This window comes from Nannospalax galili, unplaced genomic scaffold, assembly GCF_000622305.1.
Source record: "Nannospalax galili isolate Female #2095 unplaced genomic scaffold, S.galili_v1.0 scaffold475, whole genome shotgun sequence".
Lineage (NCBI taxonomy): Eukaryota > Metazoa > Chordata > Mammalia > Rodentia > Spalacidae > Nannospalax > Nannospalax galili.
The window spans coordinates 382,233-403,439 of record NW_008339435.1 but is presented as its reverse complement, the minus strand read 5'-3'; the positions used below and the strand labels follow the sequence as shown (position 1 = coordinate 403,439).

The 21,207-nt window shown below is 43.0% G+C and overlaps 1 protein-coding gene across 3 annotated transcripts in view; it reads right to left on the bottom strand.

The window, feature by feature from the left end:
- Positions 1-12,997: 12,997 nt before the first annotated feature.
- The window catches only part of Rap1a (RAP1A, member of RAS oncogene family), an 85,628-nt gene continuing 77,418 nt past the window's right edge, over positions 12,998-21,207 (bottom strand). For all 3 annotated transcript variants that reach the window (XM_008833952.1, XM_008833951.3, XM_029563980.1), the window contains exons 7-8: positions 16,860-16,975; positions 12,998-13,687 (exon numbers count right to left, since the gene is read on the bottom strand). In XM_008833952.1, the coding sequence (XP_008832174.1) occupies positions 16,889-16,975 (87 nt within the window). In that variant the 3' untranslated portion in view covers positions 12,998-13,687; positions 16,860-16,888. The remainder of the gene's footprint in view (positions 13,688-16,859; positions 16,976-21,207) is intronic.

Below are 21,207 nucleotides of genomic sequence, written 5' to 3'. Positions count from 1 at the left end.
TTTGAGAGATGCTGGCTGAACCTGAAAGGCTAATCTTGATGCTGGGCCCCGGGAGAGGATGGAGGACAAATGGCCTTCAGAAGAGCATGCATGTTTCCATTCCCTCAGAAAGGAAGGAAAAACAGTTCTGCCATGGCTCACTAGAATGGTGGGGAGAGGCTATCATAAGGCAGGCTGATGGAGGAGAGAGACAGAATGTGCATGTGTGTATTTGTGTGTGTGTATGTGTGTGTGTGTATTTATGTGTGTGTGTGTGTGTGTGTGTGTGTGTGTGTGTGTGTGTTGTTCTTTGGGGCTGGTGGTGACAATAGTGGGGAGGGGTAAGAGAGGAGACCCACACATGCCTTTGACCACATTCCTCAGTTGAACATTCTGTATGGAAAGGGGCACTGAGGCCTCAGATTCCCCTGAGGGGTCCCTAATAAAGACCTGCCTCCCCCATCCATTTTAACTGTGTGCTTCCCTGGCAAGGCCCTGCTGCAGGCCGGTGGCTTTGAAGCACAAGTCTCCTAGGATGGGGCACAAGGGAGAGAAATCCTCACCAGCAGCCCTTCCTGGTGCCAAGATTTCAACCCACAGCTGGGTGCTGGGAAAAGGGCTGAATAAAGCAGTAGTGGGGAAGCTGGAGGTCCTCCTGTATCTCCCCCAAAGTTCAGGGGAGGAACTATGTATGCACCTTCACCCGAGAGCTCTGTGAGCCTGTAAGTAAAGGAAGCATTCAGATGAAGATGCGGCCTGGGAAGTTACAGGCCAAGAACACAAGGCTGCCAAGAGGCAAAACTGGCCAGGCTAACTGCAGGGTGATCACTGGATGCTAGAATTAGTGTCACTGGAGCAGCAGCAAGTCCCCATCCTGACACCCTGTCACCTGTGCCCTCTGGGGCAGCAGTTGGGGTGAGCCCAGAAACAACATCCACACATTCAAAACAAAATTCCTAGCCCCGACCCCACACTCACCAGGCACTGTGAACCCTCAAGTCAACAGGGACCTGCAGGACTGGAGACATGGGGACAAGGAGACATGAGCCCAGGACCTACAGGTGCTGAGGAAGAGAGCACAGGACTACTTCTGAGCCCATAGAGGATCCACCCTGGCCTTCCCTCCCAGGGGCGCAGGGCTGGGGGAGTAGAGGGGAATGGGGAGGAATGTAATGGCTGGCCCAAGAGGACAAAATAGGTCCCTGTTCAAGCCCAGCCTGCCCAGGAGGACCCACCCTTGCTCCCTCCTGCTGACCCTAGCTCAGCCTGATGGGGTGTGACAGCTGCAATTAGAAGCAAGTCCCTGCTGTCCCAGGAGCATTAAGCAGCAGCATTAAGCGCAAATTGGAGAAGAAAAATAAAAGACTCTTCTGCCTGCAGCCTGGACCCTCAAGGGACAGAGATGAAGGGAGCTAGAGCTTTCCAATTGGATGTAGGGAGGCAGTGGCAAAACAATCTACCCAAGTGAAAGGAAGGGAGTTTTGTTGTTTTGTTTTCTGAGCTGTCACTATTTGCCAGACGGGGTGCATATCTCTTTCAAACCTAGAATGACCCTAGACTTGTTTTCCAGATAAATCAGTGGAAGTTCTTACGGGGTCATGCCATTGCAAACTACTCACATCAGGCTCCTAGCAAACCAAAGAAGCTCAGTCTGAATGCCTGGGCAGGAGGCCTGTCTACTTTTCCCTGGAGTTTACCAGCTGGGCTCACTCTGCATGAGCAAGTCCTTGACCATCCTGTGTCCCCTGACAAAGGACAATGGCTGTGATCACCTTTGATGGCTCCAGTGATGGGTGTGTGAAGGAGCCTATGAAGAACCCAAACCCTGGTTCCTGAAGGGTGGGGCACTCAGCAAATTATTCAAGAGGACATAGGCCATGATTATATAGGAAGCCCAATCACCTCTTGACCATCTATATGCGACTCATTGTTTCCTGGACTGGTTATAGACATCCAAATCAACTGAATAAAACAGATTTCTCTTAGGGCCAGACATTGTGACAGGAGTTAAGAACACAGCAATGGAACATGACCCAGCTGCTGACCTCAATAGAGTTACCGTGATAACGGAAGAAAGAATTAACCATCATTCAGCCAGAAGAGAGTCCCTGGACTGGAGACTCATTTTCACTTGGGCCAGAACAAAACAACTAGGGAGTAATTTTGGCTCCCAACAATCCACAGGTGCCAGGCACCTTTGCCTTTATCATATTTCCTTCTGCTACACCCTGGAAGAGGTTGTTGTCCCTCATTTTACCTGGATAGGCTCACAGAAGTTAAGCTGAGCAAGGCTGCAAGGTACAGGGCTGGGACCAGAACAGTTCTTCATTGACTTCCAATGTGCTTTTCATGCTCCTTGGCAAATTGGTCCATATCTGCTCCACAGCCAAATCGAGAACAGCAAAACCTGTCCTCACAGATGAGCCGTGTTCCTGGCAAGCTGATAATCCATTGGAGGAATCTGCCTGGGTCTCAAAGGGGGTGATATGGCTCACCCACTACATCATACTTTGCTAATGGAAGATTATGGTAATTCTCCTATCCTTCTATAAGTTTGACTTCTCTGTCCATTTCCTTGGCTCCTGTTGAAACCATGATGGAGACTGTCCGGATGAGGCTGCATGATGAGGTGAATGGGTAGGCTTTAGGGCCTTAGCGATGCAGGGAGTATGGAGCAGTGAGTACAGAGAGGAGATAGTGAAAGTAGGCAGAGAGAAGCGGACAGCTTAATTCTGCCTCTGGGGCTCGTTTTATGGTTAACTGGGACATGCAAGTAAATGGAAAGCTATTTAATACCCTCACTGGCATGCAGGCCCACCCCATACCTGGCCTCATTCCCTGCCAGGTACTAATGGCCTTGGTTGGTCTAGTCATCTTACGGCTTTGCCTGCCTTTCTGTGGCCTGTGATAGTCTACAGATGTTCCCCAACCACAGCAGACACAAGAATCCTGATGGCCACAATGGGGGAAGCCTGCCTGGCCTCTCTGTTTCCTTTCTAACCTTGCAGACTTGGAACCTTTTTCTCCTCTCCTTCAGGTTCTTCTTCTGAAGCCTACCCCTCAGGGTGACCTCTGAACCCAAACTGGTCCTGAGGAATAGAAGCATGGTTCGGTACTGCCCACCATCCCCAGCTGTTCCCCAGTCTCCATAGGAGGGGCCCCTGTCTTTCTCAAGTCACCCAACATTCCCTGTAGGACTTAAATAAAATAAAGAGCACAACCTGCCTAGGAAGCTGGGGCCGTGCCCGTCTTCTTCAGGCCAGTGTCCATCTGCCCCAGGTGATCTCTACCTGGCAATTTAGATATTTCTGCCAACACAGCTATTTCTATGACTACCTGATTTGGAATTAAACAGGAATTAAGAGCCATGCCTGTCATTGTGTGATCCTAAGCATGTTGCCCGACCTCTCAGAGCCTCGCTCATGTGTGAAGCAGGGTTGCTGCCACCGGGTGTAGAGTGCACTGCACTAGGGGTGGAGCATGTGGTCCGCAATGCACAGGCTCCACAGAAACCACACCCCCAAGCCCCTGCAGCACTAACCATGTACCCTCAAGGGACAATGCTGAAAATAAAGTGCTTTCTCTGAAACTTGGTCTTCTGCTAAAAGGTGTCAGTGGCCCTCATCATGTCACAGGTTTGTGGCAAGGATCAGAGATGACTAGGAGGAACAATAGTTGTGAATGTGATTTTGTGCACTCTAGAGACATTGCCCCATTGGGTTATTTATTTACCAAATGGTACTCAGACTTTTTGTAGGGAAGGACCCTGTGCCAAGCTATATAGGTGCTCAAGCTTCCCACTGCCTTGAGGACCTGCTCTAGGGACACACTCAGTTGTCTTGTGTACCCCAACTCCCTGTCAACTTGGGGCCTTAGCTGCAGGCCAGAGATAGAGTTCAGTGACCAAGTTCTGCAGAGCAGCTCTCAAGCTTGTTTGGCCTTGAGTGCAGAAGTCCTCTATCAGGCAACTTCTTCTCTTCTCCTCTCCTCTCCCCTGCCCTGCCCTCCTCTCCCCTCTCCCCCCCCCCTGGAGGCCATCCCTAAGATCTATCCTTTCCCCTGTGAAGCCTGAATTGACAAGACTTACTTGCTGCCCCTCATTTGACCTTTCCCTTCCATCAGCCCTGACATGTCCCTTCCATATCCGGCAAGCTGGATGCACACCCACACCCATCCAACCATCACAATGGATTCAGCCTTGCCAAAGTCCCTGCAACAAAGTCTTCGTTCTTACATTCCAGTTCCCCACCCGAGTCCTCTCTCCCTTACCACCCCCAGTGCTCCCTGAAAGTGCCCGTGTGATACTGGTCACAGGCCACTAACCAGCGTGTTCTGGAGCACAGCTTAGGCCCATAATGATTTAATCCAGGAACTTAGCCACCTTGGACATTCCTTTTCTCTGCAACTCAAGTGGGACTGACTGGACTTTACCCTGTCCAGGAACTGTAGGAATCAATGTTCAGTATCTCTGTTCATTTCCAACTCCTAACACCACCTAGCTCTGGGCTGCTTGCCCTACCCCTCATGGTGTCCCCTCAAATGCACCCTCCCTTCCTCCTTCAGGGAGAGGTGGTTTGGGTACCTAGCTGGAAGCTGCATATGGGTGCTGGTTTGCAGGGGAAGCTGCCTTCATCAAGCCAGGTTTTGCTTCCTTGTGTCTTCCTGCCTTCCTTCTCTCAGGCCCTCTTCACCAACTCGTGGTGGGAAACTGTAGCTTGAACCGCCAGGAAATGCTGATCAGGGTCTGCGAGGACACGGGTGGGGTGCTGAAGTTGTCTGTGAGCAGTGCCTGTGACTTCATCCTCTCATCTTGTCTGCCCCAAATGTCAGAGGCTATCAGAGCCCTAGCCTTGCTCAAGGAGAACTCCAACAGGCTTGCTGGACCTTATTTCTGAACTTCTTGCCCACTTTACCCTCCAAGGAGACAGGCTACTATGAGTGCTCCAAGCTTGGGATTGTTATGACACTGTCTGCCTGTGTTGCCCCTCGGGAATCCAGTTCCTGTTCTCAGGCTGGCTTTTCCTTTTCATCCAGCATGCAGCTTGAAAGCTCTCCTAAAGGCCTTGTCTCTGCCTCTGCCCAAACCACAGTATTTACTTGGCAAGTCACTTCTGTGCATGCTTCCCTTCTGCCCCAGGCCTCTGAACACCTACAGGGTACTAACTGCTCACTTGGCATTTCTACCTCTAGCACTGAGCTTGGGGCTTTCTTTGTGATCTCCACTCCTCAGTGAGCCCTGAACTGAACCTTTGGCTTCTGCTTTGGGGAAAGCGAGGTCAAGGCTTCCTTAGCCGCAACCCCCCCACACACACACTTTGGCAGCTACTTTTCACAACTTCTCAGTCCAATCCCCAGGAGAGGGAAGAACTGTGGCCAACGTCCTTTTCAGTGCAGGAAACTTCAGTCCCCAGGTGCCCTCTCCAAGTTGTTCTGCAGTCCCCTGTCCCAGGTGTGTTGCTTGGCTTCTCAAGCCAATTCTATTTTAATTCTGGCTGGCTGTCAGTCCTAACCTCCCCTCTCCCACTTCCCTGTACCTGCTGTCGTGCAGTCAATTGGTCTGCTCAGGAGCCTTCAGATGACCACAGTCACTTCTTTTCAGTGCCTGCTTGCCCCCAAGTGTTGTTGTCACCTTTGCCCCATAACTCCATGCATGTCCTTTTTACTAACATCTGGTCCAGACTTTAGTACCCTAACATGTTTTTCTAAGTTGCTTTGCTCTAGTGGGGGGACACTAAGTCTGCTAGACTCCTCCCCTTATTGTAACTGCTGTGGGAGGGGTGCAGTGGGCAGGGCAACAGGGAAGGAAGTTGGGAGTTGGGTGGTGAGCGCCTTCTTTACCTCCAGCCCCATTTCTGTCTGGCCACACTCCAGGCATTGTCTCGCCACTAGGGGCTGACTGCCAGCAAGGCAGCATGTGCTCAGTCCCTTGTGTACAAGGCGTGGGAGAGGGAAGGGGTTGGTGGTGGTGGTGGTGGCAGTGTGTGTGTGTGTGCATGTATGAGGTAGGGATGGAGTCTATGCCTTGTCTATACTAAGCACACACTCTACCACTGTAGAGTGGCTCCACCACCCAGCTTTGCATTAGGTACTTAGAAAACAGTGAAGTTTCATCCAAATGAGGTAAGACCAACAACTGAACCCCTACAGACTCAGCCCCCTGACCATCCCAGACCATCTCCCATTGGCCCAAGGACCTTGCTCATTATCACAGAGCCTTGGGCCAAATTGACTAAAGCAGCTGTTAGGACCCTTGGCTGAGGTTCCAAGCATCTGTTCAGATAACTGAACACATATCCTAGAAAATAAAAGGGTTAGCTTAGCATCAGTGGTTCCATGGGGCCAAAGAACTCCAAAGCTTCTGTGGGTTTCAGGACCCTGCTGGGAGTAATGGGAGCAAATATAGTCTTTAAACTTCTCCCTTAGATATAACCCACCCCAAGAACAGGCAGGCTCCACTATTCCAAGTCCTACTTTCCAAACTGAGAAGACTGAAGGCATGGCATTCCCTTACTCCCAGTGGTGTCTTCAAACCCTCAACCCAGTGGGAGAGGATCTCAGTAATGCTTAGGGTCATGTGGACCAGGGGTACATAGATAAGCATAGCCTGTGGATTTCTCACCCACATGGGATGACCTGAGGATGGGATCTTAGAAGGAGTGGATTAAAAACTAACCATTGGGGATCTGGGGAGATGGCTCAGTGGTTAAGAGTACTGGCTGCTCTTCAAGAGGATCAGGGTTCAGTGCCCAGCACCCACACAGAAGCTAACAGCTGTAACTCTCATTCCAGGGGATCTGACCCCCACTTCTGGCTTCTGTAGGTATTACAAGCATATGGTGTGCTTACAAACATACAAGCAAAGCACTCATAGACACAACATAAAAATGAAAAAAAATATTTAGAAGCCCTACGCATTGCTAGAAAGGCCAGACGGTCTGTGGGGTAAGGAGAAAGAAACTTAAGAGGGTGTGGGAGAGAGAAGTAGCAGTTATCAAATGTCCAGAGTGCCAGACCCTGTACTGAATCTGAGGGGAGCACCCTGTCAGGTAAAGCAGGAATAAGAGCAAGAGACCTCCGCTGTCATCATAACAGCTGTGAGTGCTGAAGCATCGGGAACTGGTGGTTCATGAATGATGCCATAAAGAAGTTTTAAGCAGAAAGCAGCATGAGGCTGAGGGGACAGATTCTTTTCCAAGAGATTAGAAATGCTTCTGAGGGGGACTTTAGTAGGAACGAGTGGCATTTTCCAGTTAGATTTGGATCCCTTCTAAGTTGAACACTAGTCTATGGCTGGTCATAGCAGTGTGCCTAGAGAGCATCTTCATTTGGGGGGGAGGGGAGGAGGAGAAATGAAGAATGGGAAGAGCCGGCAAAAAACCACTTTCATTCTGATCAGTTCTGAATTTCTCCACATTTGCCGTTTCCACCTATGTAACTGCTCATTTTTAACTTACTTCCACCTCATTTTTAAGGTCCCTTGTGCCATAGTCTACACCAGGTTCTCCTTCCCTCCCTCTTTTATTTTTGAGGCAGGGTCTCCCTGTAGCCCCAACTGGCCTGGAACTGAGATCAGGTTGGTCTTGATCTGAGAGAGCCTGTCTGCCTCTGCCTCCTGAGTGCTGGGATTAAAGGCATGTCCCACTGCGCTGGCTATTTCTTCCACTTATCCTATGACAATCAAACTAAAAGCTTTCTTGCTCATGTCTTCTGTTCTTGCTTTTTCCTGAAATCAAATCCATGGAAAACCCCACAGGTTCTTGCCTAGATTGACATTCCCTCTGAAGCATTTTCAACTTCTTGCAATAGAAAGCACCTGTCCTCCATCTGTCCCTTCTGCCTCATGCTTTCTTATTTTTATAAGTGTATTGCCTGCATGTAGGTAGGTGTACCTGCATCGTGCAGTGCCTGAGGTCAAAGAGGGCCCTGAGGTCAGAAGAGGGTGTTGGATCCCCTGGAACTAGAGTTAGAGATGGTTGTTAGCCACCATATGGATGCTGGGAATCGAACCTGGGTCCTCTGGAAGAACAGGCAATGCTCTTAACTGCTGAGCCATCTCTCTAGCTCCTCATGCTACTTTCTGCTTAGAACTTTTCTATGGCACTTAGTTCTTTCTGAACCACCAGCTCCTGTATCTTCACAGTCGGCTTCTTTACCTAAGATTCTGCCCATTTAATGCACTTGGCTCTCCTTCTCCATGGATCATCCCCATAAGCACAGTGTCTCATCCCTTAATAGTAGTAAATGATGTTTTGATGTTGCTTGCCTTATCCCCCCATCCTCACATCTAGTGCACTGTCCCCATGATTCTACTGATAGTCCATTAGGGTCACCACTGACTTCCACATATTTGTCTCTTTCTACTCTTCACCTCGCAATCTGTTGACAGGGTTGAGACTGTTACACTTAGCGTTACACACTGTGGTCTCATTTCACATTAAGTATTAAGGGTAACTCTCCTGTTCAGACCTCCTCCCTGAACTCTACTATTTTGTAAACCGCTAGAATCTGACACACTTCTCCATATATTCCTGATCTGCTTCCCATTCCTCTTCCAACCTATCTTCATCACTGCCTCCAAATTTGAAACCTTGACCAAACTGTCAAACTTGTCAGAAAATCCTGTTGGCTCCACCTTCAAAATATATCTAGAAGGTCAACAACCCTGTTGGCATCATTTATCAACAGAGCCAATCTTCTAACTGGTCTGTTTCCATATTTGCTTTTAATATATAGCTGTCTTCTGGATGATATACTACTGTTGAGTCAGACCCCGAGATCTGAGATACCTTTTGCCAAGTCCTCCTCACAGCCCCACGCAGACTAATGCCAACTTCCCTCTGTACTGAACTCTGCTGCTTCTATCATCTACTGCTCTTCCTCTAGCTCACTCTGCTCCTGTCATACTGACTTCCTTGTTAGTCTTCCAACAAGCCAGGCCCACCCAGTGTCCCCCAGGCACTTGCACTGTTCCTTTCCACCATCTGAAGACCCTTCTTTCCCCCAGGCAGTTGCGTGGGCTGTACATTTTCATTGCTTCCTTAAATAACCAATGCAGAGACAAACTTTTCACCCATTCATTCCCTTTGCTTTTTGTACTGCACAACTTTCTCATAGCTTCCGTCAACGCACACAGGAGTCTTGAAAGTCTCTCATTTGTGTGGCGTATGCATTACGTTTTGTGTGGTATGTAGTGTGTACACGTGTGTGCAAGCACATCTTTCCATACGCTTGTGGAGGTCAGAGGTCAATGTTGGGTGTCATCCTCTATCTTCTTCATCTTATTTTTTGAGACAGGGTCTCTCATTGAGCCCAGAGCTCACCAACTGGCTAGACTTGCTGGCCAGCAAGTCCTTGGGATCCTCCTGTCTCCACCTCCCAGGGTTGAGATTATACACGCCAACCTGCAAAATGCCCAGCTTTTCCCATGGATGCGTGACTGTGGGAATTCAAGCTCAGGTCTTTATGTGTATAGAGAAAGCATTTTACCCATGGAATCATCTTCCCAGCCCAATTTTTTCCAATTTTCTAAAGATTAAAATTTCACAAAGGGATTTTTGGTCTGTTTTGTTCACTGTGTTTGTATCCCCACTATTCAGAGCAGTAAGTGCTATACAGAAGAAACACAATGATTGTTGAAGGGCCCATAATGACCATACATGGCTCTGCTTTGTAAGCCCTCTAACAGGTAGTGTATTTAGACATGGCTAAGCTTAAAAAAAAAAATTGATGAAAACATCAGTTCAAAATAGGAATCACACAACTGTTTAAAATGGGAAGGTTTATTAAAATTTTTCTTCAGAGGGAACAGCCAATCTCTCACTTAAGAGAAGCAATTAGCAGGAAATGTACGTCACATCTTGAGGCCAGAACCATAGGAGATCGCTTCTTAAGCCCGAAGCATGGGCAACACCCAACTTCCTTCCAAAGCTGTTAATGTCTGCAAAACAGAATCCATGTTGCCTTCCCAGAAGAGAACTAGGCAACCAGTTCAAAACCTCTAGCTGTTCTCACAAGAATATTTAAGCATGACAGGGCTAAGAGAGCTGCACATTAAATAAACCTGATGAAATTGCCAGGACAGAAACTATGATCAATGTAGTATCTGTACTATATTTCTAAGAATAACTCTCAGTGTTCACATTTTGGGAGAAGTAAATGCTAATAGCTAGTGGCAAGATCCTCCCCATGCTCACATTCACCAGATTACCTGAAGATGGGCTCTTTCTAGGCCCCGGGTGAGTACCCAAACAAATCAGCCTTTTGAAGTTGATACAAATTCACTGGGGCTATTTCACTACATAGCACCTTTATTTAACTAAGCATAGGGCCAAATAAAAGGTTATTTTGCAAATTATTTTTCTTCTCTAAATCACTTGACAGTTTCCTCACTTGGTTTCAACACACAATTTCTAAGAGCACATTTTCTCTTTTAAAGTCTTGTAAGTACTGGCCAGAGAGGAAAATGTGGCACCCAGTCATTCTCTTTCTGCCCCTCAGTCCTTAGAACAGAACTTAGGCACAGGAACTGACAAATATTTGTTGGCTAATGAGGGGATGGACACAAACTATTTGAAAATGGCCAGGCTCAAAACATGCAATATTTTTTCTTACTATTCATATGTGGAAAAATAACTCCAAATCAAGTTACTTTTTAATGAAGTTCATAATAAAAGTCAACATTTCCATAAGTATTAACTTTTCCAAGTACGTTACAACATCAGAGAAATGGACTATTTTACTGTGGAGTAAAATGTGGCCACTGATGATGGCAGATTAAGGTGCCAGACAGAAATGAGTTCAAAGCTATGGAGAGAAGGGAGTTACCCACTAATACTCACTTTCTCCAACAGTAAGAGAAATACTCAACTGGTCACAGCTCATTGAGTAAGTTAATGGGATTCATACCTACGGCAAATTTTTCTTTCCTGCCTTATTGAGTTGTAAACTTGAGAGCCTCCATGCCTCTTTGTAAGGAAGTGTGTATAAAATGCTTTTACTGCAATGCTTGTAGAAGCATCTTGATACTGAAGCTCCCCCTGGTGGAGAGTGAGATGACAGATTATGTATTTACTGTTAATTCTAAAACCAGACTGGGGACATTAACGAACCATTAAAGTCATTTGTGTTTTAGCTGGAAAAAAACACTATCAATTAATTGTGGCATCAAGCCTCCTTTATATTTACCACTCATACAACCAAAGATATTATACCTGAAGCAGCCACAAACACTAATATGGAATTAGTTCCTGGAGATTAACCATGAGACTCTTGATTTCTTAGCTGTAAAAATACATCTTGTCTACAGGTACCTTTCCTCTGGAGCGGAGGAGCGGAGACCAAGGAGGTCACACAAGGACAATATAAAACACACCTCTCTAACAGGACACTTTCTAGCTTGCTAAGCAAGCACAGATTTCCCTTAGGAAACGGCAGCACACATCTCAGATTTCACTGGTCTTGTCCTGAATTCCTCTGGGTGTCAAAAAGGTATTTTTCATGAAAGTTTTACCTTTAACTCAAATAAACTATGTAAGATGTGACAAAGGAACCCCCTAAAAATTTTATGCTACTAGTAAGATTTCTATTTAATGTAACAAACAGACAACCCATATAACAGGGTATTTAGAAACTTATACTGGTTTATAAGATGTGTGCCTATGATTTTAAGTCCAAAGAAATGTTTGAGAGGCATAATGACTTTAGAGGACCTTAACATATAGTATGTCTCTAAATGGACACAGTGGCATGTTCCTGTAGTCCCAGCTACTTGAGAGGCTGAGGTCAGGAGGATTACCTGAGCCCAGAAGTTTGATGCCAGCCTGGGCAGCATAGAAAAACCCCAATTAAAAAAAAAAAAACAAAAAACCTCTCTTGCCTGGACAAATTGGCCCTATCATTTCACTTATGCCCCTCAATCACAGGCATATGCATAACTGGATGAAGAGAAGGGAGTGTTAGGTAACTAAGTTTATTAAAAACTCAAAAGAATACAGTTTCTAATTTTTCCAAACAACTATGTTTTTTTTTTTTAAAAAAAAAAAAAAAAAAGAAAAAACATTTCCTCAGGTTGGTCAGGTCTTACATCTAAAAGCTGACTTTTCACTTTCAATCTGTAACTGAAGGGCTGGCCACAGGCCTGGCAATCTCAGCAAGGCATGAGCACTTCTTCACACCTAGCTGGGGTGAGACCGTATCTAGATCCCTGAGCAAAGGTTTACTTTCTAGGACTGGTCTCAATTTTCGGGGACAAGGCACAGGGTTTCCTAAGCTTGCAAGCTGCTTTCCTCTCCACTGTGTACAGGCTAACAACACTGGCTCTGCCTTTCTTCATGGGGAATACACAGTGGAATCACCTTGGGTCTGCGTCCTGCTTAAGCCCTATCTTTTGTAAAACATGTAACTGGGAAGGAAAAGAAAAGCAGCACTACACAGCAACCTAAGATTTAACTTCGTAATCTTCATATCACTACTGCTCTACTGCTTCATCTACAGCCAGAGCAAAGTAACACATCCCTGTTTTGTGTTTTAACCTTCACTCACTTCTCTCGAGTTCTTCAATCCAGTATAAAGCAGGTTGGAAAATTTTCACATAACACTTCATTGCTGGACCACACCAACAAATTAACAATGGCAAAAAGGATTCCCTTGATGAAATTACAAGCTGTGGAAGATTTGAAATAGTAAAAGTCAAACCCTGATACAGTATTAAACTTATCTTTTTACATATAAAAATAATACAGAGTGGGATATTTTATTCAATAAGATACAATCTTTAAGATCAAGAGAGAATATACAAAACTATTCTGTCGTCTGATGTATTTTACTGTAGAGTAGGAATAAATATATCTAGAACAGGAAGTGCGAGGTCTGTTCCTATAGAAATCACCCATTAGTGTAGTTTATCTAAAGCCAAGTTTCTGCTGATTCTAGGCAGAAAAGCAGCTACTGCTGCACTTTAAACAACATGATCATTACAAAATAAGGGCCTTAATCTATAAACAAAAAGACACAAACCAAATGAAAATGTACTAAAATTTAATCATCCATAAAAGCTGTAATTTAATCTGACAGTAAAACACAAGAAGCAATATTAGAGTTGGTTTAGTATATTATATATTTTAGCTTTGAAAGCCATAGAAATCAGTTATCCCAGTTTTTTTCCCTATAAAAGACCCATTTTTCCAAAGCATTATGCACAAACATTTTTAATTAGAATATAATGACAGATGATATTTCATAATTTTAAATATAAAATGAAGTCAATGACTCAAAAAAGTTATCTGCTGCAATGAGTTTGAGGGGAGATTTCATAATCTGTATCATTACAGATATAAAGTATAATGGTTCAACTTTTTAGTGCTTGACAGGGAGGAATCATGATAAAAAGGTCAATATGAAATCATCTGATTATAGTAGTAATATCTAACATTTGAAATGCATCCATGCTCTTTTGTATAATTGTATTAGAGTCAAGTATATTTATTTTCACATCTGTTATAACTGCTATTGCAAAGGAGAAATACTATTGTCTTATTTTCCAAGAGATATACACAGAGCAATTTTTTTCTCCAGGGAACTTGTGCAAACCAATATAAGATCTAAATTCTTCACATAATATATAAAACAGGAGAAGCCTCTTCAGATTTAGTTTTTGAAGTCTGGAATGCTGGCACTTTCCAATTAGGCAACAGTTCTTCATTCCTGTAATCTAGAATATTAAATAGAGATGTAGACATCTTAATATCAGAAGTTGGCAGTAAATAAGCAGGTATCCAATAACATACAAACAATGACGTTCAGTAATCATTACTAAGGAACTAAATTATACCAAACTTCAGTAAAAGAACTATTTTACCTTTCCTTTAAAAATTAAGCCAGGCACGGTGACACAAGGATCAGGAGTTCAAGGCTGGCTTTGATTACACAGAGAATTTGAGGCAAGCTTGAGGTACATGAGACTGTCTCAAAAATCCAAAATCAAATATAAAACACTGAGTTCACAGTCCATTAGTAATCAGTTTTAGCTTGTCCTTAGTTTTATTATACTTAGTATCTCACATTATATCTGACAATCCTGTGTGTGAGAGGCTGACAGCGCTATTGCATTTGTACCCCACTACTGTCTTATTTTTAAATGTTCAACATCTGTCTACATAAACTCTCTGTGGGAAATTCTTCATCCAGCCATTTTCAGACCTTATATCAGCGACTTGTAACACAGTCTATGTCGAGAGAAGGCACAGAAACAGCCCATACTCAAAGGCACAAGGATCAGTAAGCCCTACTACTCAGCACAACTCAATGTGTTTAGAGGAAGAACTCCTGGTGATAAAATTTTCTGTTATTTAAAAATGGGACATATAAAGGAGATTAACATGTTTCAGTACAGTTCTGCTTACAGTTTACAGAAGTGGTCTTCAAGGTCCATATACTCTTAACCACAACATTTCTTACTGTTACTTAAATCTACCCTGTTATCTCATAACTTTTCAACTCAAGTCCTGCTATGTTGCCCAGGGTGGTCTCAAACTCCTGGGCTCAAGTGATCCTTCTACCTCAGCATGAGAAGCGAGGACTACAAGTATGTGCCACCATGCCACATTTTAGTACTTAAAAACAAAAACAAAAACAGGAACACAGCATTTCAAATCACAAAAAAAAAGCACTACAAGTATTTTGATTGCTAAGGCCTCCATTATCTGGCATGATCACATACCCCTGACGATCTCAGGGGACTGTATCGTAAACTGAACTACATACCAGTCTCGGAATGGGTGCAGCTAGTATGAAAGTTTACTTCTAGATCTGGGCAAAATTTCTTGTACCGAAGGTAAGCCTCATGTGTGAATGAATTTAAAATCACAGAGGGCCAAGAGATGGCATCTTTTCCTTTATATTTAAGCTAAAAGGACATTTTCGGAGAATGTAAAGTTAAAACTCAGCGGCTAAGATAATGGTGTCAATGAGTCAGCCAAATACAAAAGAATAAAACACATTACCATCCAGAATCCTCATTTTTCTAGCTTTGTACCCCTCCTTAAAAAAACAAAAACAGAAACAAAAACACAAACGCTAGCAATCTTAACAGAAATAACTTTTAGAGAACTAATGATCTAAAGTTTTAAAATCAATTTTAGTAAATCCCAAGGCAACCACTTAGTCAGAAGCTGACGTTTCAAGTCTGACTACCACAGACAATCCCTATGCCCTTTCTCCCATTTTCCTTAAAAAGGGGGTACAGTTACTCAACTGTTTTCTCTAAGAGATATCTACTCATTCGTATCTCTAAGGAGTACAAATTAGTTAATCAGGCACTCTGGAAGAGGTAATTTCTTAAATGGACCCAAGAGACTGACAGTAGTTAGTTCAATCAACTCTGAAGTGGGTTTACTTTCCTTTTCCAACTCCATCAAGTACAGCCACATTCATCAAACATCATAAATCTGCTCCATGGATGCATTTTGTTAAAATATTATTTATAGCTGACAAAGGAGACACTTCAGGGGATTTAAATAGATAATTAAAGGAAAATAAATAACTGGCCCCATGGAGCCTAGTTTCTCACCTGGCAGGCAAAGCAAATGCTGCCACAGATTTTCTCTCCAGTGGGTCCACCTAATGAAAACTTAAATGCTACTTGAAATCAGCTACACTTGGAAGCAGACTGGCAAAGCATTTGTGAGAAAGAAGCCACCCACAATTGAGAAGAATTGACTAACAAACTACAATGATATGCCACCGCACATCAGTCAGAATGGTTCAAGTTAAAAAGCCTGGAAATACCAACGTTGGGGAGGATGTGGAACTCATGAACTGCTGGTACTCCGGACCCTGGAACAAGCACTTGCAAAACTTTGCAGCACTATGCATGAAAGTCATCTGTATGTACTGCACATGGGCTGGCCACTGCATTTCTAGACATGTAGCCAACAGAAATGCACGCATGCGAGTAAAACATGTACAAATCAGAACAACACAACCATCCAACACTTTCTTTTGTTTTTGTTTTAGTTTGTTTTAGTTTTTTGAGTCAGGGGCTCATGAAGCTTGAACTGGTCTTGACTTCAACATGCAGTAGAGGCTGGCCTGATCCTGATTCTCCTGCCGCAGTCTCCAAGTGAAGAATTGTAGGCACAGGCCACTATGCTAGGCTCAGAACTATTCATACTAATTCCTCAAAAGTCCCTCAAGAGCAGAATACATACCAAACAATAAATGCATCATTATCATATAATAAAAATAAACTATTGCTACATGCAACATGGATGATTCTAAAATTAAGAGGCCAGACATAAAACAGCACATTACATGTTGTTATTTATGTTAAGTTCAAAGATGAGCAAACAAATCCATGGTTTTGGCATTCAGGGCAGGAAGACACTTAAGGGGAGTGAGCACTTTTGATATACAGGTGCTCACTTTGAGATAACTCATCACATGTGCACTTATGCGTTTTGTTTTCTAGAAGAATCACTGACACACTGTAACTCAGTTTGAATTTGGGAGTCAAGTAGGAAGGCAGTTTATTAATTGAGAATTCAAGTCTTTTTTTTCCTGTGTGTGTGTGTGTGTCTGTATGCAGGCATGCACACTGAAACTTTGCACATGCTAGGCAAGTGCTTTACCCCAATCCCTGTGACCATTTTTTGAATACCCACTAAGGCAGGTGCTGGGCGTGTGGCTGTAAGCAAATCAGACATGGTCCTTACGCTCAGATCTTAAGACTCTCTAGGGAAGGAGGCAAATTACCCAACAGACAAATGTATCTCTACAGTTGTATGTGACATTTACAAGTAACAAGCTCAGAAACACCCAGAAGGGCTAGAGTTGGGGAAAAAGGAAACAATCAAAAAGGCATCTGTTCTGCTTTGGCATCTTACCTGGCTCAGAGCTGCTGCTGACTTCAGGTCTAGAGCAGCAGACACGATTTCTTTTTAGGTTTCTTCTTTTCCACTGGTGTTTTTCTATTTATCTGTCTGACCAGGTCATAAAATATCTAAGTAAAAACAATAAAAAAATAGTTATTGTTTGTTCCATAGAACAATTGATTGTGCTAAATATTAACTGCTGTGCTCTGCTTTGAAGTCAAGATTTTTAGCTGCCCAAGCTTACCAATTCATGATAAAGGATAAAATACTTGCTCTTAGACATTTAATATTCAACTTTAAAAGAACTGGTAGTGAAAAATTAAAAATGACAGAAAGTGGCAGAATAGCACCAAAGAACTTCTGTACATTCTTCCTCAACCACCAATCAGTAGCATTTTGCCACTTTTACTTTATTATTTTTCTCCAAACACACACTTTCTGAACCATTTGATAGTGGTACGTACACTCCAGGACCCTTAATGACTGAGCACGTATTTCCTAGGAACAAGAATATTCTCTTAAACCATAATAGTTGTCACAGTCAAGACATTTAAACATTGGTATTACCTTCAGTGCAAACTACAATTTCACCAATTATCCCAATGAGATCCTACAAAGTCAGTTTCCCTTCTAGGGTCAGAATCCATCATGATCACATGCTACATATATTTCCAGATATCCTGGCATTTGTTTGTCTGAAACAGGACCTCACGTAGCCAAGGCTGGCCTTGAAACCCTGATCCTCCCGCCTCCACCTCCCAAGGGCTGGGACTGCAGATGAGCACCACCATGTCTTGCTGTCTTTTAGCCTTTAAAATCAGAACAGTTCTTTGGACTTAGCCTTTTAGGGTATGGTCATTTTTGAAAAATAAAGTCTAGTACATTTATAGAAGCTTCCTCATTTTGAGTCTGACAATGCTATACACTGGGCTGGAACGGAAAAGTGTGTCTGTCTAAAGGCATCACATGGACAAGGCCATGATGATCACCCTTTGTTAGTGATGTTTTTAGTTAAAGCAAAAAAACAAGAAAAGTCCACTAATCCTTGAATAGAAGTAATAAATGATACATTAAAATTTTTAGGATTCATCTTTGGAAAAGTATCAAAGATAAAAATGCAATTATTTCATAAAAGCAGATTATTTCAAGTCTGGTACATTTATATGTAGTTTCATAAGTCAAAGTGCTAACACATGAAATACATCAGCCGAATTTGATTCTTTGCATTAAAAATGTAGGTACTCACTAATAATCTGGAATGAAAGCAGGTATCACAGAAGCCACTTACTATTATCTGGAATTAACAGTGTTTAGCAAAGTCCGCTTCACAAAACACAAGAGGGAATGAATGGCTGGTAGTATCTGGACATATGCCAAACAAACTGTTGATGGCAATTTTCCTGGTTTTCTTTTTCTCTTCTTTTTTGAGACAGGGTCTCCCTATTATAATCCTGGATGGCCTGGAATTCCCTATGTAGATCAAGCTGGCCTTAAATTCACAATGATCCTCCTGCCTCTGCTGTGATTAAAGGCTGATATATCCAGCTTTGATTTTTATTTTGCAGTATTGGGAATTAAACTCAGGTCCTTGCTCATGCTAGGGAAACAGTCTATCACTGAGCTATATAGCTTTATGATTTAATAGTTGTGGTTCTGTTAGAGACTATCTTCGATCCAAGGATAAACACACTAAAATATTTAGGAGCAAAGAGGTGCAATTTCTGCAAATATGTGGCAAAATGTTAGTAACCTGTGAAAACGATTGAAGAGTGAACAGAAACGTTTTCTTGTTCTTAGATCAAATTTTCAATTTCAAAAGTAAAACACTCTAACATTACTGACATATTTATTTCTTTGCTTGTTTGCAGAGTAGTGAACTAAACCCATGCATGCTAGGCGAGTCTCTACCGAGGAACTATCTAGCCCTTCATTTATTTTTTAATGGTAAACAAATTACATTTCTTTAATATGATACTCATCTGTTCCTTTTTTTTAACTGCTCAAAGATTACAAGACTAAATTGTTGAAAAGAAAAAAGAATGGATTTATGATAAAGCTGTAAATAATTCTATGTTCTTATCTTTTTGTTCCATCCACCCCACTCCCTTTTCTAAGAAAAGGTTGAAACAAAAAAAATTTATGAACAAAATGGTAGCTGTTTTAGGACTCTAAAGTTCAAGTTGTTCCACAGGCACTTTACGTGTACAAGCCATGAATGATCTCTCATGGTCATTAGTTCCCCAGGCTCAACATGCAAGCTATAATAGGAAAATAAAAGATAAGCCAGAATAGTATGCTCATCAAAAATATACACACTTCTATTTCAGTTTCTTCATGCTAGTCAATGTCTGGTTTCTGGCACATTATTATAGAGCGAGGTAACTGATTGTAGTATTCTAAATTATTTCTTTGGAAAGCATTGCCTACCTCACAGCAGCAGATGGTTCATGATGAGGGCAAGTTCGAGCTATAATATTTGGTTAGAAATGCTGGAAGTCCCCAGCCTAGGTTCTTCCTCATCTCTCTGAACTAGAAAAATCTAGAGGGAACACAGAATAGAGTTTCTCAACTCCTCACCCATTCCTAAATTGGGATGTCTTTACTCCAACCATTATTATCCAGCCTCAGCAAAGACCAAGGAATTCTTCACTAAAATTGAGGCGATTCTAGTATACCTGCTGTTGCTAGGGGAACATAGAGAAGGTGGTGTGGGTAGGAATTAAAAGACAGAATTAGAGGGTTCTGGCCAAGCACTGTGTGTATACTTGTCTGTTTGCAAATTTGAGGGCAAGAGATGAATCTTGTGAAAGAGTTATTCCTCTATCTTCAGGCATTCAAAAACCACATAAGCACTTAAAAGACAGTTCAAGGTGTCTGAACAATTATTAGCCATCAAAGGAATCCTAGGCCTGGATTATTAGGCTGTGAAGAGTGACACCTTGAGAAATATAGCTCAAGTGCATTTTCATTTCTAGCTGTAGACTGCATGTTTGTTTTTTAAAAAATACTGTTAAAATGACTATGACATTTTGTTTTCTAAACCATTATGTAGAGACTCGACTTTAACAAGACTGCTAAGAATAAGTCAACTCTGCTGCATTAAAAACTACAGCCCAGAGAGATTTAATAGTACAATCATGTACTATGAGAAACAGTTCCTCTCTACTGAGCTGTAGTTCCCACAGGGAAGGGTCCCATGTGATGGAATCTGGTCCAACTCAGTCCCATCTCACCTGATGAACTTGGTGGATGGACAGCAACGAGGGTGACAGGGACAGTAATGAACCAGATTCCAAAGGCCAGCTACCCCAATAAGATGACCTTGTACCACCACTCTACTAGCAAAGTACATTCACCAGTTGTAATATATTCTCCATTGAAACAGTGTTTCTTTTAAATAGGGTCTCGTTATATAGTCCAGGCTATCCTGGAACTCATTATTCTCCTGCCTCAGTCTTCTGAATGCTGGGCTTGCAGGTGTGTACTGAGATACCTGGCTCAAAGTTACCTCACTCTCTTCTCCCCCTTCCCATGACTATTATGAAATATAAACATTTTACCATAGTCACATTTTTCAAAACAACCACTAAGAAATTTTAAATCTGTAACAGAAAGTTGAACTAGATGTCTATCAAATTTCCTATCATTCACTTGGCAGTAAGTAACAAAAAATTGTTTTAGAAGCTCTCAGCAGGACTTGTTCTTATGGGTGGGAATAGTTCTGCCTGGATGGCTGTCACCTGGGTGCCTAACAAAGTGCCAGGCACAAAGCAGGCACTCAATAAATGTTTGCCAAATACATGGAATTTGCAGATTTCTTGTACTTGCTAAGTGGTCTCACCTAAAAAAGCGAGCTTTAGCATGCTTGATTATTTGTTTGTTTGTTTGGGTTTTTTGTTTTGTTTTTGGTCTTTTTGAGACAGGGTCTCCCTGTCCCCCCAGCTGGCCTGGATTTGCTATGGAGACCAGGCTGGCCTTGAACTCACAGAGATTCATCTACCTCTGCCTCCCGAGTGCTGGGATTAAAGGTGTGTACCACCACGCCTAGCAATGCTTGATTATTTGTAAGAAACAAAATCTATAGTAAGTTGCTTTTCTTTTTCCTGCCAGGTGTTTAGAGTAATTTAGTCTTTAAAAAAGTCTGATAATAGTCTATAAGCCTATTAGTCAAGGAAAAGTGACTTACAGACCTTTGGTTCTAGAAGACCAGAGCAGGACAGCAAACGAAACCCCCAGAATGATGACCTAATGCACTCTTCCTCTCATTTTTGTCCAATTACCTGTGATGCTACAAGCAGCAGACACAAAGGCAAGAGAAAGGGAAACAGGCTGGCTCTGCCCACCCCTCCACCCCCCCCCC